Source organism: Pholis gunnellus (genome assembly GCF_910591455.1).
Source record: "Pholis gunnellus genome assembly, chromosome: 8".
In the NCBI taxonomy this organism is placed as follows: Eukaryota; Metazoa; Chordata; class Actinopteri; order Perciformes; family Pholidae; genus Pholis; species Pholis gunnellus.
In genome coordinates, this window is record NC_136534.1 from 14,465,327 (window position 1) to 14,484,139 (window position 18,813).

General features: G+C 44.3%; 1 protein-coding gene across 1 annotated transcript in view; it reads right to left on the reverse strand.

The window, feature by feature from the left end:
- The window catches only part of creb5b (cAMP responsive element binding protein 5b), a gene marked incomplete at its 3' end in the record, with an annotated part of 34,761 nt that overhangs the window by 5,338 nt on the left and 10,610 nt on the right, over nt 1-18,813 (reverse strand). Inside the window, exons 6-7 of the mRNA XM_079164360.1 lie at nt 10,069-10,195; nt 8,639-8,749 (exon numbers count right to left, since the gene is read on the reverse strand). Of these exons, the coding sequence (XP_079020486.1) occupies nt 8,639-8,749; nt 10,069-10,195 (238 nt within the window). The remainder of the gene's footprint in view (nt 1-8,638; nt 8,750-10,068; nt 10,196-18,813) is intronic.

The window sequence follows — 18,813 nt, forward strand, 5'->3', positions numbered from 1 at the left end:
CTTTCAGAATAAACATGCAGAAATAACAGCTAGTTGACATGCAACTTAAACAGAAGATGGATTTAAACAAGCTTACAGATATCAATCAGAGTCACCAGTGTCGACAAGGACATCTTCCATGTATCACAGGATGAATTCTGAAGCTGACAGCCCACACTAAACAACTTCCCTTCAGCCTTCAGCCTGTCAGTCAGCACCAGAGAGGTAAGGCCCTCCCCTCTTGTGAAAGAAAAAAACAAACAAGAGTTTGACAATCTCCTGCCACTTAGTCACAGAGCAGGCAATCACCTGAATGGACAGAAGCCAAAAGAATCTGCTGGCTGCCGGTCTACCTCTCTACTGTGTTTTTGAGGTAAAGTAGTTTGTGTGAAGGTAAGATGCTCATCCGCAGCTGCCTGACTCTCTGTCAACCAGGCTCCAGGAGAAAAGGACAGAGAGGGTAAAAGGGAGGTGAAGGGGGGCAGTGAGAGAGAGAGACCAGGGGTGGGGGGAGATTAGATGGCTTCTAGTGTCTCCTCCCCACACACATCAGCCCAAGACAGCTAGTGCTCATTTATCAGTGTCTCTGAGAGCTGTCCAGCTGGCAGTGCAGCGCTATCTGTTTATTAATTGAATTAGCCTGCATCTGAAGAGGCCCAAGAGTGTCAGGGTACAGAGGCAGGTCAAAGAGCGGAGGGGCCACTCCAAAAGCTGTAGTGGGGATGGTCACAAGGCGGATTAAGACAAAACACAAAAGAAAAGGACCATGCATGATAAGAAACAAAGGAACGTGTAGCAAGAAAAGACGATAGATTACTTAAATAAAAAGTATTACAGTAACACACTCAAAACGTAACAGTATTGTGAAAAGAGAAAACCCTTACCGTGATGTAAACTTATTCCTGAGGCTATCTCTGCACAAGTGCCTGCTACTGCTCCATCTGGAGTTGAGACTCCAGCTCAGTTAAACCCACCTCTGCCAAAACTTAAGTCTTTGTATCCAGAACCACAGTGACGCAACTATGGGACGTTAGCAGAGCGATGATGAGCAGGCTGTGATTCTTAAACACCTTCATCAGCTCCCTAATGACTCTCTAACACATGGTTGCATTTCCCCCAGACTGCACTAAGCACAAGAACTTAACCACCACGTTCATTTTACTCTAATAACACACACACACACACACATATACATTTCTCCTGCAGCAACATGGCCGCTACAGAAAACAGTCATTAAATCAGCGCAGGTGTTAGCCTGTGGCGGCACAGGGCGCTCACAGATGGGATGGCACGCAGTCTGTCCAACCACTGTCTGCCCCGCTGTTGTTGAAAATTGGGAAAACGACACAACAAGAAGATGAGCAGCCCATGACACCATGAAGACATGTCAGCTTCTAGCAGGGTTAATCTATAAACTAGCAGTCTATGCAATCACATGCAGTTGACACATCATTTCATGCATTCTGTAAGTAGTAAGCCTATTGATTTTCCATTGTTAAAACACCATCCCTGGTTCAGCCATCTTTTGCCCAGAGGGGAGGTGTCTCCTCTCAGACCTTTGCCCCCTGACCTCTCCACTCCCTCTCCTTTTTTAGGCTTTTCTCATTTATGTGGTTTCAGGGACACCAGGTGATCACCCATTAATGATATTTATTAATGGCTGCCTCCTCTCTGACACAGGGGGCTTTGAGTGATGTCGCTGTGAGTGCTCTGGGCACATCCTGAGAACACACTCAGGTTGCTCCTCGCCAGATGACTTCATATCTATTAACCCTGGGAGGAGGAAGCAAGAGCACAGAGCAGGTACAAAGGGAGGAGACCACACCCGCCTCAGGATGGGTAAATCACACCCAGCGAGGTCAGGGTGAGCACTTTTATTCCCCTTAAAAGTGGAGCAGTGTACTATCAGGGGACCTGTGGACCTGTGGCGCCGTACAGCAGATTTAACCAGTCTGTGGAGTCATTGTTTAAGTGCAAAAAGATCACAGTTTTAAATGGAGATCTTCCGCTGCACATTAAAGACTCCATGGAGAAAGCTTAAAGCTTCTGTCTGTCTCTGTCAGCCTTTTCTTTTACACTATAACAGCACAGTGATCATGTTTAAAAACACAATATTTCTAATTGCATGATATATCATAGCTGTAACATTCCTGGCAGTATTTTTCGTGGGCCAAGGCCCCCCTAACTCTCTAAACCCGACATGGGTTCACCATATGCAGTTGAAAGCAGGAGTTTGGCTCTGCTGCTTTGCCAAAGCACTCAAGAGGATCTAATTCCATCCTCCTCATCTCCACCACCACCACTACCCACCCGTGCCTGTCTGCAAAACCCACCCTCTGTGCCCTAAAACTCCACGCCCCCATTAGTTCAATTTTATTAGATTTCCCTCTCGCCCAGAGAGGCAGTAACGTGTGCCCCCCCCCCTCCTCTCCCCCTCTCTCTTTTTCTCTCACACACACCTCTTCCCTGTTCCTCCACCCCCTCTTCCTCTGCTTGCCAAGAGCTGGGGACTGTTAAACTGATTTCCTCGGGGAATGGAGAGGCAGACAGTCTGATGGGAGGGCTGTTATGTCGCCCCCTCTCTCCTCTCACGGGTTCTGGGCCAAGCTGATCAGAGCCGGGGCCGAACAAACCCTCCCTGTGGTTCGAGACACAGACGGGGAGATGGAGATAGTCCGGGTGTTCTGCCATGGCCCGACACTCAGGGGAACCATGGCGGTACGGGCGCAGCACGACACACACCCACTGAGGAGCATGCTCCAAACCATGCACTCATACTCTTGGCAGCTTCTCTCCACCCTGTCAAGCTAATGGATGGGCCTCTGACTCCAGTCTGTATATCCCCACTGTTCCCTCTCTTGTAAAGCCCTGCTCTAGTGCAGCCTACATGGTTATCACTACACCCACTGTCACAATCTTGAATACAGAGAATGCCTCAGAGCAAGCCAGACAGACAGAGCATGAATACAATATAAACCCACAACATATGTATTCATTTGTATAGCATCAAAAGCAACAAGCATCAAACATCAATTTAACGGTGCTTAAGACAACTGTCCTCAAATATTTGTCTATTTTAGCTGAAACAGGACCCTTACCTTCCCACTCACTATTTATATACATTATACATAGCATATTCAAGCTGTTTCAGTTAGACATTTGCATTGGGATCCCACTTTGTTAAGACACCCACAGGCACGAGATGTCAAAATGACAGAGAAGCGAAGAGAAAGGAATATGAAAAAAGAATCACCATGAAGAAAACAGAAGTGGGTCTGATGTGTAAGCATGAACTAGTAAGGAGATGAGGTAGTGAACTAACTGCTCAATATTGACTATTTTATCAGACTGAAAATCTCTGACACAACAGACTTTTTCCCCCTCCTGTGTTTGGGAGGTCATTTTGGAATCGCTCACTGCTCCAGGGGGGCTCATGGTGGCTGGACCAGTCCAGTCTGGCCCGTGTGGTTATGGCAGCTGGTTTACCCAAGCTTGGCTCTACCGGAGCCCCGTTCCATTCACGGGCCCTGAACCATGACCAAATGGCCTTCACATACACCTCCCATCAGCACAGCTAAAACAACACGCAGTCGTCCAAAGACAAACAGATGCGACACTCTGCGGCACAACTGCCACCCTCGTCACCCCCCCCACACACACACACACAGACACACATAGACATGCAGAGGGTTAGGCATACACGCACGCACACGTGTAACTACTCAGGTATAAATGTACCAGTATACACAGTACTTAAAAGACCTCCCTGTATTCTAGCTTTACGATGTCAACCTTGAACTTTCAGCTGTAAAAGTTTCTGCTTTTTATTACATTTCAAATGACAGAATCTCGTTACCTGCAGACGTTCACTCTTTGTTCACATTTCAATTCATGTTGAATGTAACATTTTCAGATCGATGAGTGATGTCGGATACATTTTAAGCTGAATGGCTCAAAGCAGGTCATTTGACCTGGCCTCAAAACCCTGTTCCTGAACACTGATGTAAAAAATGCTATACGGGTATGTGACACGTTTTTCTACTATCATCTTACAAAGTATTACAGTTTTTAATTAACAATAGTAGACAATAACCGTGGCCTGTTAACTTTTGCCATCATAAATTCAGCTTTCGAGTCTCATAGTTAGGTAAATATGATCACAGAGTGTAGGTTGTTGCAATACGTTCTATTAAATAATGTTGAAAAATAAATCTTGATAGTCTTTAGCAAATATATCCAGAGTCTAATATTATTCTATTATTCAACTGTGGTTAAACACAGCTGTGGTTAAACCCATTGTTCATTATAACAACAATCCTGTTGGTGAATAACGCTAACAAAACCTGTCCAATGAGAGGCAGACCATCTTGAAACACAGCATGTCCGTTTACTTCTGATTTACTATTACTACAGTATGTATGCGGTCCACTTGTCTCACTGGCAACACAGTGAGGCAGTGAGAGAGGGGGCCCCTCTCTGGTCTGTGTCCAACACTGATAAACTGGCAGACACACATTGATCCAGCAGCTCTTCAGCCCTGCACTCCACGCTGCCGAATCCACTCGCCCTCCATAGCAATAGAAAGAGACATCACATGTTTATCAACTACAAAAACTGACTTTGCATCCAAGCGCTGACATTGACCGCTTTCTCAATGCAACACTGCATCTCAGCGGATCTTGCCATGCGCTGCGTGTCCTGGTTTGACTGATGTTTATCGCACACCCACACGTTTACTTAGCTAACCACACATATGTACATAACAGCTGCATCAAATACCATCTTCCAACTCCAACTTTATGGTTTGTTTTAGCCCACTTGGTCCACAGATGTATTTTGACTCCAAGGACAATGATTGCCAGAGAGGGTGCCAATGCACTGAAAGCAAGACATTTGCATACACAATTGTGAGAATGCACACAAACATATACAGTACACATACACATAGTCTAGAGCTCAGCGAAGCAGCCTGCAGATTCAGCTGTGTTCTTAGCTCACCGTCCCTCTCTAATGACCTCATACCCTGACAATGCCACCATTCATACAGATGTTGCTTACAAAACCTGGAGTCAGACTCCTATTGTGTGCACTGCTCCTCCACACAACAAGAAGTTTAGCCAGAGGTGCTCCCCTACGGTGGAAGGAAATGAATGGAACACATAATTGGGTTACCATGTACACTGATAGTTTAACTGCTTACTTCATACTGAGCTAATTGCCCAATCAATCACTGTGTAGCAAAGTTGAAAACTGACAAATAATTTTTTCTTGGAATTTCTTCACAGTGTATGCATGTAACTTTCGAATTGTTCACTTGTTCGCTGTTTAGGGCAACACTTGAACATTCAGCCTATTAACCTGTAACTACACTGAAACATAAGAACAGTAAGGGTTGTGTAAGTGAAATGTAAAAAGCTACATTAGCGTGCTAGAAACACTTTGATTATTGGTCCTCCTGTGTCCTATGAAATGTTTCTTTAAGAGACGCACTGTTTTTTTCCCTCCTCAAGTAAAAAGGAGTACATTTAGAGCATGCCAGGAATTATGTCATCCACCCATCTAGTGCCAGCTCGACAGCCAAGAGAGCTGCAGTGAAGGAACATATAGTATTGTTTACCTCATAAAAAACTCAGCACCTAGCCTAACGCTTAGTGACAAATTTATTGTCCTTAGTAACAATGTAAACAATAGATAATTGGGAGATAATAAAAAACACATTTTCATACTTCAGCCCCAAACTGTTTCAAAGCCCTTCTGTCTGAAATTAGCAGGCAAGCAGGATGTGTGGAAAGCATGGAGCTCATTTAAAAGGGACACAAAAACAATGCAGAATTTGACCACAGACATGAGCTGAGTATAGTGGGCACTCACAGATGTTATTTAGAAATAACTTGATAAGGGCCTGTTTGGGCTTCCCTTGTTATAGATGAGAAATGATAGTGGATGTCTTTCATCACACAAACAAAGGTATCAAACCATCTGAGCAAGGGATGTAGGTATTCAGGGGAGGAAAAAAAGCACGTATGCACTATGTGTGCTTATACTGCATGTCCGCCAGCATGCATGTGTTATGTGCATGTGTGTACATCTCATTTGATGTTGTTGTTAAGTATCTGACTGTCAATGAATGTCCAAGTATGTGACACCATGCAAAGGGGATGACACAGAGCTGGAGCAGTCAGTGAGTGTGCGTGTGTGTGTGTGTGTGTGTGTGTGTGTGAGTGTGTGACTGTTTGCGAGGCCCTGTGGAGAGCTGGCTCTGAGCGTTGACGTAATGCTTTGGCGGGCGTGCTGTGGAACTTGGCCTCCTCTCTGCAGCGCTTCCTCTACGCTGTGAGGGTCAACTATCCCACAACCTCCAGCACACAACACACACCATTCTATTCCCCAAACCACAACAGAGCAGAACACAACCACACCCGGCACCATGAGCACCCAGTCCTTCACAAGAAGAAGAAAACAAAAACACACTTGAGCTAAAACTAATAAAACACTCCCAAACAACCAGCTAAAAGCAAAGAGGGGAAAACATACAAATCAGTTACTGCACCATCGGGCTTTGCTGTACCACTTAAACGATGGCACTTACGGAGAAAATCAGAGATAGAAGGGAACAAAGATGAGCACTGATGCAGATAGAGTCTTTGGCCCAGAGAGCACAAACAGAGAGCTTAGAGCGAGATATGGGTCCCCAAGGGGCCACAGCAGTCCTTCGGCTCATTAACTATTTACAGCAGAGACAGGCCTCCCTGCTGCTCTGGCCCACCACAAAATCAATTAGCCTTCATTAGCCGAAGCTCTGGGCCTGCTCTCTCTGGCAGGGGAGGGTTAATCCTGCTACCGAGACCTCCAGTTACCACAAAATATTTAAAAAAAAAAATCACAATATGAGCAAACATGCATGCACACATACAGAGTAACAGAGGAAACAGAAGTCCTTTCATGTCACTTTGCAAAGAATTCTTCCAATTTCTCACCCTCACACACAGTTTAGTGTCTCAGAATATCGATACCATCTCTTGCCTTTCAACTCCCCTGCTCACTCTGCCTGTCTATCTATTTCCTTCATGTCTATCAAAGTCCCACTCAATCCCCTTCTCCGCTCGCACAATGTAAACGTTGAGCAGAAAGAGTGCATCCAGGTCCGTGCTCCGGGGGTGTGGGGTTACAGTGAGGAGATTTCCCATTGGCGGAAAGTCAACATGGTCGGGGTAATGCGATTAGGGCCGGATTGAGAACGTCGCAGGGGACACATGGGCCTGATCATGGCCCAGTTATCCGATAGCGAGGCCGTATTTATCGACCTGGCCCGGGCACGGATATTACAGACATTAGAAACCCTGTCTATGCTTATGAAACCTATGCTGGAGATCGCACTCTGATAACACAATTAGTCTCTCACTTTCTGTCCACAATCATGGAATTCCATCAGTTGTGTTCAGACATCAGGGAGCAGAATCTCAATTGATCCACATTTGGTCGCTGTGCCTCGTGTCTGAATGACCAACTAACCAGAAAGTTGCATGGTCGCGAGGCCTGTAGCCATTTAGTGACTGCATATGTTTATGGGAGGACTAACAGAGTATTTACAATTCAATTACATAGATAGCAGGAGAAAAAAAGAGTAAGATCTGCCTGGATGATGGCCAGGGGAGAGATAAGCCTAATACACTAATATTGTGTTACCCCAGCGTGTTACCATAGGAACAGTTGAAGAGATTCAAAAGACTACAAAGACGATCAATCTTGAGAGAGCATGAGGAAGAGGAAGAATTAAATGCCCTGGGAATGCTCCCGCTCTACTCTATCAGAGCAATAACTCTTCTAATGACCTCTGCTACCTCCCTCCTCTCTCTCTCCCCCCCCCCCCCCTCTCTCTCTCTCTCTCCCTCCATAAGATGTTTCTGTCCAGCAAATTCAGCTATCAGTGAACCTTTCCAAACACAAAGAGCAGCCAATGCGTGTCAATATGGACTGGGATTTTTTGGGATATCCAAGTCATGACACTTGCTCTTATTTCTATGGCACCTTTTCCATTTTCAGAGTTATTTATTTTGAAAACAAAGATTGGCTGGTGGTCATGTTGCTACAGGATTTATCAAGTCTTATCACCCCGAGTGTAACTGTCCGTCCATTTGACATTAATCAGGCGTACATACTGTCAGTCATTGGCATCGGTATTAGCAGTGCTAACATGCAACGCTGAACCGAGTGGAAGGTTTCTTTCTGTTCATTTTTTTCGTCAGTCGTCTTTCTGTCTCTCCTCTCTCAACTACGTCTCATTCCCACTGCTCTAACTGCCTGCTTTGTGAAGGATGAGGTCATTTGATTTTTTTCCCTGCTGTGTTAAACTAGTGCTAACAAGTTGCAGGACCTACAAAACATGTTCTGTACATTAAGATATACATCAGGCAGTCGGTGGGCAGCCCAGCCACAACCACATAAAGGGCCCTTTATTCCAGCCAGAGTCTCCAGCGCTGCACTGGCAGGTTCAGACACAGCTTTGATTACACACCAAATGATGAAATCCACACAGACCTAAGAGCACAGCTCTGCTGGCACAGCCCAGTGGAAAAGAAAGTTGCAACACGTTGAGCTTGAGCGTGTGCACTTATGTACGCGTGTGTATAAATGTGTATGTATCCATGTGTACACTCACCAGTTTGGCTTCTGAGTGCATGGAGGGAATGTGAGCGGAAGAGCAGGAGCTGTTGTGGGCGGGTCCTTGCATACCCATCATATTGGAGCCCATTGACATTTGTCTCTCCATCTGAAGATTACAATAACAACAGTCAAACTTTCAAGAAATATTATTCCCATATACCACAAAACCTTTTCTACAAGATGAGTCATCAAAAAACAATTCATTTAGCTGTGATCTATGCTATTTGTATGTCTTACCAAGATAAGAACAAAAGAAGTGTTTGAATATCAAGTGTGAGACTCATCCTGCAGCACAGTAGGCTAAGGGGGATGAGGTGAGAGAGCATGAGAGCCTGATTTCTCATGACAGGCTGCACTGTGCACAGCTCTGTGTGATGATAACTGGAGCTGACCCAAAACAGGAAGCCAGCACGGAGGGACTTAACACAGGAAGCCGGTGCAACAGGGGTACGTGTGTTTCTGATAATAGTATGGTGGGTGTCACTCAGACCAACATATCAAACCCCGGCCCCTCCTGGCGCAGGATGTGTTAACAAGGTGAACGAGATGTGAGTAGGTGTGAGTTAGTTATATGAATGCATTTGAATCTGTCTTCATGTGTGTGTGTGTGGTTACTGCATGCCTCTTAGTGACCCTGGTCAGTGTGGCCATGTGTCACAGCTGAGACCTGAATGTGGGGGAATCAGCTGGTTAAGCTGACAGGGGTGAGAGGTCACCTGCGCAGGGCGATGATGTGAGCAGTGCTCACCGAGCAGTACATGCAGGAAAGAAGAAACCTTTGTGTGAGCGTCAGCATGCACACGTGTGTGAGCTGCTGTGGCCTCCCAGCTGCTGAACTCTGGGTGGTGTGCTGGTCTCCATGGGGAATGGCCCCTCTCCACCCCCCCCGACCCCCCCTTGCCTGACCCCCGCTTCTCCCCCATCGTCCACAGAGACTCAGGCCTAGAACCTGACACACAGCCTTAATTGCACTAAGTGTGTTTTGTGTAAAAATATCACCCAAACCTGCACCCCTTTCCTGAACCGTCAATCTTCCCGAAAATCGCTTAGCTCTTAATTTAATAAACATGGGAGTTTTTTTAGTCCATACCATAAACACAGGCTGTCTTGTGTTACAATGAGAACATATGTTGTATCATTAGAATCCTGATATGAGGCGCTTTCTCTGGGTTGTTATCATTTCCCGCTTCCCAAAGTCGGTCCTCTAAGTCTTTTTGGCTTAATTACAATAAAGTCTATATTCTAAACCCAGAGGTAGACGGCTTCCTTAAAAACTGTGCCAAATCTTTTTAATTGTGATGGAAAACATCCCAAACTAATACGTAGTTTATGTGCAGTCTGACTTTACACTGTCGTCACATATGAGTGAGTGACTCTGCCTCTGCATGTGAGTGAATGTGCTCTGTGCGCTGTTGTTGTACTCACAGGCATCAGCACGGCTGAGGAGCCAGGCATGGTCGGGTCTGGCAGAGTTCCAGGCATGGAGGCTGGCAGAGGCTGTCTCTGTCTGTTTCGTAGGTGCAGCAATGAGGACAAAGAGCCGGGGACAGGCCTGAGAAGACACACACAGACAAAACATTCAGACAAGTTCAGGTTTCGTTATTCTTTGGTCATATGTCAACATCAAGTCCAACTACCACCACCTTTACGGTGCTAGTTATAAGTTACAACGTGAAGCATCCATAAGTGGTATAAACACACAATGGCTGCTTATTAACACCAAATAACATAGCTGTAATCATATCTAACAATATGACACACGTGAAAAGAACTTTGTAATTCAAGGTCCATTTTCTCGATTTCTTCCGGAGCTTTCAGCCTCATCAGCAGATAGTTTGCTCAGAGTAAATAATGATATTAATACATATGAATTACAGTAAGTAATTTGCCAATAAATGAAAAAATAAACAAACTTATTAATACTACACATTTCATATTCAGACAAAATATGAAGATGTATTTTAAATGATTGATTGTGTTGTATCCATTTTTGACAAATACATTAATAAATACCCCTTATATTGGCAGTATTTACAGTACACAGACTACAGTATAATGTCATAGTATAAATCATTCATCAATTGTTCAATTTCTACACATAAATGCTAAAGTTTTAAAATAATATTGATGTTTATGCTATGTTTTAAACCCAAGTTCAAAAGAAGTTTACAAAATGCCATAGCCTGAAACAAAACCTTGAGCTATTTCAAAAGTCTACAATGTGAGATCACTGAACTGTTCTTGCATCTTAAAAAGAATTGCACACATTTATTCATTTCACATCTGTGCTATTTTAGAACAAATGTTTTCCCCAACTTTTTTCGTTTTTAGTTTCCACTTGTTTCTGCAGCTACAAAGTCAGAATGGAAAAGAAGAGTGTGTGGCTGTGTAGTCATGCTGCAGTTGAAAGCTGAGGCATCTTGGGAGTTTTTGGATGCACTTAAAACAAGCACACTTTATGTAGTACAATGGCTGAATAACGATGATGGCGATGATGAATGCATAATATTTGTCATAACAACCACGAGACGTGCATGACGAGAACCACTTTCAGAAACTGCTACAGTGGTGGGAGTCCTGTGGGGAAAAAAAGCCTCTTGGTGACCACAAAAGTGTGCACGGACCAACAGGCCTATCCACACTCACGGTCACATCAATAAATCACATGTAAAGATGAGGCCCGGGCTAAGCTTAAACTATTGACAGCAGTCTTGTCACTAGCTGAGGGCTGCAGCCATCCAAACAGCCAGACCAGTCCATCGGCACGCAGCGACATCATTCATACAACCAAATCCGTGCTTGTAAGAACACCGATTCCCAGCTGCAGGGTGCTGCTACACCCTCATGCATGCAATAACCATTCAGTCCCAACAGCTTAAAAAAAAAAGCATTCACTACTTGACTCTTAAATAACTTGTATCAGGAGAATCAATAAGTCTCCACATTATCGATATCATCAGGATGAATTGTGCAAACAAGAAGAATTTAGGTGTTGGACGAGTTAATGTAATCAATTGACCACATCATAGCCTGGATTAGCGTAAGAGTGAGTAGTAATGGAGTGATGGCAATTTAGGAGGGGGGTTGCACCAGAGCAAACGCTCCCCCACCTGAATAAATAACTGTATTTTTCCAGACCTAAATATGTGCATTTACGCTCCAGACATTTAAGATTGCTCCACACACAGCATCATTACCATCCCCGACTGTGTGTTATTCCTGTCTAACATCCCAATTTATCACAATCACACTCATTTAACAGCACATATGACATCTGAGCAACACTGCGAATCCAAACATTTCCACATGGGAAAAGTCATGAAAGTACAATGAGGTATGCAGTGTAGCAGCGCACTACATCAACACAGTTTCCCTCTGCGTTCAGACTCTGCCATCGTCCAGGATGAAATAACAGTCACGAAGCAGTGGCAGCGACACGCTGTTGATTTTGTTTGAACTGTTTAGCGTAATTTGCATTCCGTATGATGACCCCCTGATGAGATGAATGTGATTTCCCCCGAACCAAGGGGGAAGCTATGGTGTAAAATATTTGCTCACACCTCTTTGACAACTTGAAATTGGCTCATTCATGTATTTCATTTTGTTTAAAAAATTGCTTATTTATCATATCTAATTTATTTTTGTATAATACGGGATATCCAAATATTAAATGCATTACAATGTCATCCTTTGCATATCTATATACAGATTATTACACTGTTTAATATGCATATCTCAAAGACCACCATAACCTTGTGCATGCTAGACATCAGTTATGCTGATTTAATGATTTCATTTACACTTAGAGTGAGAGTAACGTTGCATGGTCCTATTTAGACAGATTGCCACAGCATCTTTTATGGGAAATCCATGAAGCTGAGGAGTAAAAAAAAGTTTTTTTACTAGGTTCTGGAAATGATTGTAAGAAACTATTTAAAGTCCAGTGTGTGCCAGAAACAAACACTTCTCAAAATCTGCAATACTAGATCAATGAAATGCTTTCAGATGCTGATATTGTCATTAGGAAAGTCAAATCACACTGCAGTCCATAAGAGGCAGAGGTCAGGACACGGCACAGGCAGGTCGCTTGGTTGAGGCTCCCACTTTCTAGAGAAGAAAGGTTCCTTTGAAGCTTGTAGCAGGTTGTGTTGCTGCGCCTGTCACCTGCAGCAGAGCAGGGGGAGGACAAACACCGTGTCCGTCACCACCACACACACCAAAACACAATCTGCCTGTCCAGTGGGCGGAAAAACAACGCTAACATCTCACACGCTTCCTCTGGGGATTAAGTCCGCTTTGTGCTGACTCTGCTAATAAATAAAGACATTTTAGACTGGCTGGAGTCAAAATAAGAATTTTGTTACTTGTTGGAAAGAACGTATCCATTTTCTGTCCATTAATTGAAAGTCATGAGGAGTCCCGGAATTGAAAGTCCATTATTTGAAAGTTTTTTTCAAGAAAAATCTTCCACATTGGCTGGTTAAGGCCTCTCAAATGAAATAATTTAGTTTGTCTTATGATAGTGAATTGCATCTTTTGGGGTTTTGAACAGTTCTTCCACTATTGTCAGATATTGTATCGAACAAAGATGTTTTTCTTTTTTTCAATTTCCCTATTTTCCTGCTTTAGAGTATCTGAAGAACGTTTTCTTCTAGTTTTTTTTAAATCCGTGTTCGTCAGATTTCTCAAGAAGTAATAAAAATAAAAGTTAGCTGCAACCCTTGGTATCAACATCATTTACTTAGCTTGCAGGGTTTCCCTAAATATGAACAGAGCATTCTAATTGAGATGTGTCTTCTTTTAAATTCTCTTCTTCTCTCAGCGTTCACATCTGTTTGACTGTGAATACATTATGCACCAGACTGTACAGTGGTGGATTAGTGGATTCATGTTTACAGTGTTTGTGAATAGCTGCATGTTTCAGTGTGTGCATGTGTGTGTATGCATGCAAGTGAATAATGACAGGCTGCGGCTCCACTGAGGGGATTGATAATAGCCTGGGCCGTGGGCCCCAGGGGAGAGCAGGTAGACACTCTGCAGTCCTGACCCTGCACTCTCACATTACTGAGTGCCTCGCTCTCAGCCCAGCTCTCCTCCACAGTCCCCGCCCAAGAACCACCACCGCACCACCCCTCCACCACCCCGCCCACCTTCACTCCACCATGACATCACTGCCAGACCTTCTTTTCTCCCCGAGTTCCTCTTCTGCGTTTTCATCTCTTGTTCCATACTCTATTTCTCTATGTTATCCTGCTATTTTCTCTCATGTGTCCCCTCCTCTCATTGTCCTGTTAATCCTCTATAACTCTCTTCTGGACCCCTCAGGGCGCCCACACCTCAACTCAAGCCCCTCTGGATTGGCTTGCTCTAGCCTACAAATCCTGCAGTCTGCACACACACTAAGCTGTACTGTCCCAATCCACACAGTCCCAGCTCCAACTCAAGCACTGGAGACTTAAACACAAGGGCTTGGCTGCCATCCAAGAAGAGCAAGAGAGGGAGAGAGGGAGAGGGGGGGTGGGGGGGGAGGTGCAGTCAGTCCACTGACTCATATCCTTCCCTTTCTGACTCTGCTCCAATAATGATGTAATGCTCTTGGCTTTTCGCCCTCCCCCCACCCTGTGCCTGCCCACCCCCAGATTTTGTCCCTCCCTCCTCTCCTCCTCTTGCATTTTCCCTCTCTTTCCCTCCTCGACTCGTCCAACATCTCTGCGCTCACTCCTCACTGGGTGAAGTCACTGCGAGCTCTGGGTAGACACAGCAGCTAAAAACTTTCGAACGTAACCAAAACAGCCCAGGGCCAAGTTCCAGACGTTCGGGAGACGGTGGTGTAGTCGCCATGGGAACGGAGGTAAACAGAGGGAGAAACAAGGGCCTCAAACAGCTTGCAGCTGCCTGGCTCTCTGAGTAAACACTACACAGGACCTGCCCCTGATTTACTGCCTTTAATCACTGGTGGGAGGAGAGTGCCATGGGGTTTGGACTGAGGAAATAATACGAATCTGATCAAATAAATCAGACCTAATGGGTTACGACACGGGCTGACTTTTATTAGCGGGCTAGGAGGGATGGATGCTGGGAGGGTGCTGGACTGGGATGGATCTGGGATGGGGTGTCCTCACATTAGGGAGTCTCAAGCTGAGTTAAGCCGTGCCAAAGCACAGTTGAGAGATGTTGGTGTGTGATTCTCTGGAGTGAATTAGTGCAAGTGTTGTGGTATTTATTCATCAAATATGTTTTGATTCATTCGATGCCATTAGCTGAGCGAAGATGGGTTGTCTTTCATTTTCATCGAAAGTAAAAAGCATGTCAGTACATTCCGTCATGTTACAAGCTAACATGACGTGCAGCACCTGACTGGTGTTGTAACATTTGGCTAACACCTCCCCTTTCACTTTTAATGATACTTCATCTTTCTCCCTCTTCATCTACTCAAACTTGACTATTACTTTGCTTGTTTGTCCCACTCCTCCTTAAACAACTTCTCTTCCTCTCATTCAGCCTGATATTTGACTTCCACCATCAGTCTCATCGCTCTGTCATTCAGTTTTCCATCTTCATTTTCCTTTCATAATCTCAGTGCATTTTTCTCACACCTTCAGACATTCTGATCCCACTTTATCCATACTTCCATCCAAACATGATCTATCTTTTCCTTTCCTTGTGCAGACATGTCTTTTATCTTCTCCTCCACCCGACAGGCCACCGTCCTGGTAGAAAACCGATGTCCTCACATCCGATGTCTCTCTTCGCTCTCTCTCTCTCGTCCACCCTCCTGATCCTTAATTTCCTCTCCTCCATCTACCTCCTATCCTCCTCTTCCTCTCCTCCATCCACCTCTGATCCCTTTCTTCCTCTCCTCTGTTCACCTCTGATCCCCCTTTTCCACACTTCCCCACGTTGTGATCCCTGCTCCCCAGAGCTGTGAGGCATGTCCCTGTGTGTGAGTTGCTTGTGCAGGAGCCTGCATGTGTGGTGGCCCCGGGGCAGGGATGACACAGCCCCACTGGAATGAGAGGGAACAGAGTCTGGGCGTTCCTCTACAAACGCACTATTAAACCCACTGCAGTACACAATGAGCTCATCTTAATTCAGGTCAGATGTACATCCTGCATTCTCTCTCCTTTTCTTTTTCTCTCCTTCCTCTTTTGTAATTGATTGCACTATACCTTTGTTTTTCTGTACCTTTGTTTATGTGTTCTTCTCTTCTCTCTGCCTGCTACTACTCTATGTGCATTCGCTTTACAGTTTATACACAGTTCAGCCGTTTCCCCATATTTGTCTGTGGAGAAGGGCATTTGTCAAGTCAGAGCCTGAGGGCACCTCAGGCATTTTGTGGAGGTCGCGCGCTCCTGCACTCAGGGCGGACCTCCCTCCTTATCACCACTTTCTGAATGCAATCTAATCATAAACAATAATAAAGGAAGTTTTGTTTAAATTGTGAAGTTCGTGAGGTCAAAGTGTGTCCATGGAAAGCCTATAACTCGCCATGGAAGTGTGGAGACTTTCTCTGTTCCAGCACAATGGGTGTTGAAATCAGCACAGTTGTTGTTGTATCACACACATGGGTGTTATGCAATCTAACAAAAAAAGTGATATGCAATGCATCCTTGATTTAAAATCATCCAAACTATCAGAACCACTAACCTATCATTCATTAATTGGTAGGTAAAAGCTGAGCATGCACAGACCGCATTTGCAAATGTATCCAGAATCTAGAAATCGTATCAGCTGGATTGTTATGATGATCATAATTTATATAAAGAAAAAAGAAGTAAAAATGTGATCCGTCAAAAATATTCATTCAAATAGAGAGAAAGGCAAGTATCAGCAAGATCTTTTACCCAGTGGTCCTTAATAAACGATTAGCATATCACCAAATCATCTTGAGAAAACACAGGATGTTCAAATATGTCGTGCTACACTTGAGCTTTGCATGACACCCTGCTGTTTAGAAGGCATGCAGACCAACATCTATTTGTGCTACTTCCCTTAAAGGCAGAAACAAGGAACACAAGAGGCCGGTGGCTCTGAGGTGTGATAAATATTGTGCATTTAAAGCAGCATGGGAAACACAACCACAAATTGACTTCCTCTAGAGCTTTGCACGGTGATGTGATAGCCAAACTTAAAGTTGCACAGAGTACGCCCAGGGTGGGACATCACCAACAAAACACATTTAAGTTTAGAGATAAATCCTGTAGAAACCTCAAAACAAAAATATCTTTTCAGATGAGCATGGTGAACTACTTTGAAGTAAAAGATAATGTTCATGCCCCATTTGCAGAGGAATAAAATTAGACAAACCTCTGTTCTGAAATGTTTGAACTGATGCGATGATGGTGACAAACCAAAACTGACTGATATCATCAGTAAGTGTTGTGTGATGGCACCTTTTAGGCTCACAAAGTTTTCAACATTCATATAAACTATTATCAAAGAAAATGTCCCCATGTAATAAAAGAAGATGTTTTTGTACACAGACAAAATTGAGATACGTAATTAAATACCACATCATCATAAATTGATGATTAGATAATTTACCACATCTGTACTGTAATCACTCCTCACTTAACCCAGCCGCATTCAGGTTGATTAGGCTATGTAATGGAAACGATTGGCCAGAGTTCCTCTGCTGAGCCAGTAGAGAAAAATGTAATTTTTAGTGCCGTGTGCCCACACCCATACCAGCACATCTCCTCTTTGGAGTCAAAAGGTTGAGGTTTCCACAGAATGTTGTATCGCACATGGTTGACTAGTAATGTCCAACGCATTTAATCTGACATAACTCAGCACCAGATGTTTATAATTGAAAAGCAGAAAGCATTTAAATCTGTTGGAGGCCGTTTCGCTTTGTATGATAATGATAGCCGTGACATTAAGATCTGCTGGCTGTTTCTTATGCCTGGTTTTAACACTGGTTTGTGTCAGTGCAGCTCCCCAAAGACCTTGTTTAGGGACTCAGAGCAGAAAGGGAGAGAGAGAAAAGAGAGAGAGAGAGAGAGAGAGAGAGAGAGAGGTCCTCAGGTTTCACAGCTGCAGGCTCAGCTCAACCCTAAAGTAAATGGACTTGAGGAAAGCCAATCCTAATTGATTCCAAGCCTCAAAGCTCTTTAGTAAACATTGTGGAGCAATGAAAATGACTTGTTATCCTAATTCATTGGACGCTCACGCTGCGCGTTTAGCCGAGCTGAGAACGAAGGAAGCAGATGGAGGCGAGATTAAACTGATTTTGTTTTGGTGATTTCTTCTCATTCAGAGATATACTCATCACAGAGATTAAAAGCTTTATAGGCCTGAAATGATCACATGCACAAACAAAGCAGATTTATTGATGAGGGTAGCTTTTTCCTAATTGTCTCAGATAAAAAATGTAAAACCAAGCACAAACGTGTACAGTAAAGACTTTATGGACTGGGGATTGATACGTTTTGATTGTCTTTTCTTCACAAAGACATTGGAAATCAAAACATATTGGAGACTACAGTTGAAGTGACTTAACCGGACAGCAGCGGCGTCATAGGGAACCCCTGATCTGACCTTCAGGCTCTCTAACTTCCAATCTGGACAGAGCACAGCTAGCCTGTGAAGTGTCCGGCTTGTTCAGCCTGTGGGAAGTTCCTGTGGAGAGACCCTGTGCACGGAGCCTTTGGTTGGCCCTAATGGCTTCCTGTGGAAGCACTGCTTCTTAGTGGAGGGGTTTCCTTAGCCCATTTTCCTGCTGATGTGAACATTTCCACATTTCTTTGGTGGGAATCTACTCATCCTATTCATGTGTTTCATGTGGATTCCACCGTCCTCGTAAACAAGTGACGCCTCTGCAGTTTTAGCACATACAGTACATGCGCTGCTAAGGAGATGCCTCATAATGTGCTTTGATAACTGCAGCTGAGACTTACGTGTCATCCTGTGGCTGAAGACCAATGCCACATGGCATACCGGCTCTGATGAGTTTTTAATGACAGGTAAACTCAGGTGAAGCAGGCCCAGCAAAGTCTCTGTTACTGGCAGTGATTGCTGCTCCTCCACGGGGTTGAAATTTCATCCCTGTCCTTGACAAAGAGCCTGACGGGGTGTCAGTCAGGCTTAGTGACGGGCCTCCCATCCAATATTCACTAGCTCCTCGAGCAGTAAATCTACACAGGACAACCTCGGCACAGCACAGGCCTA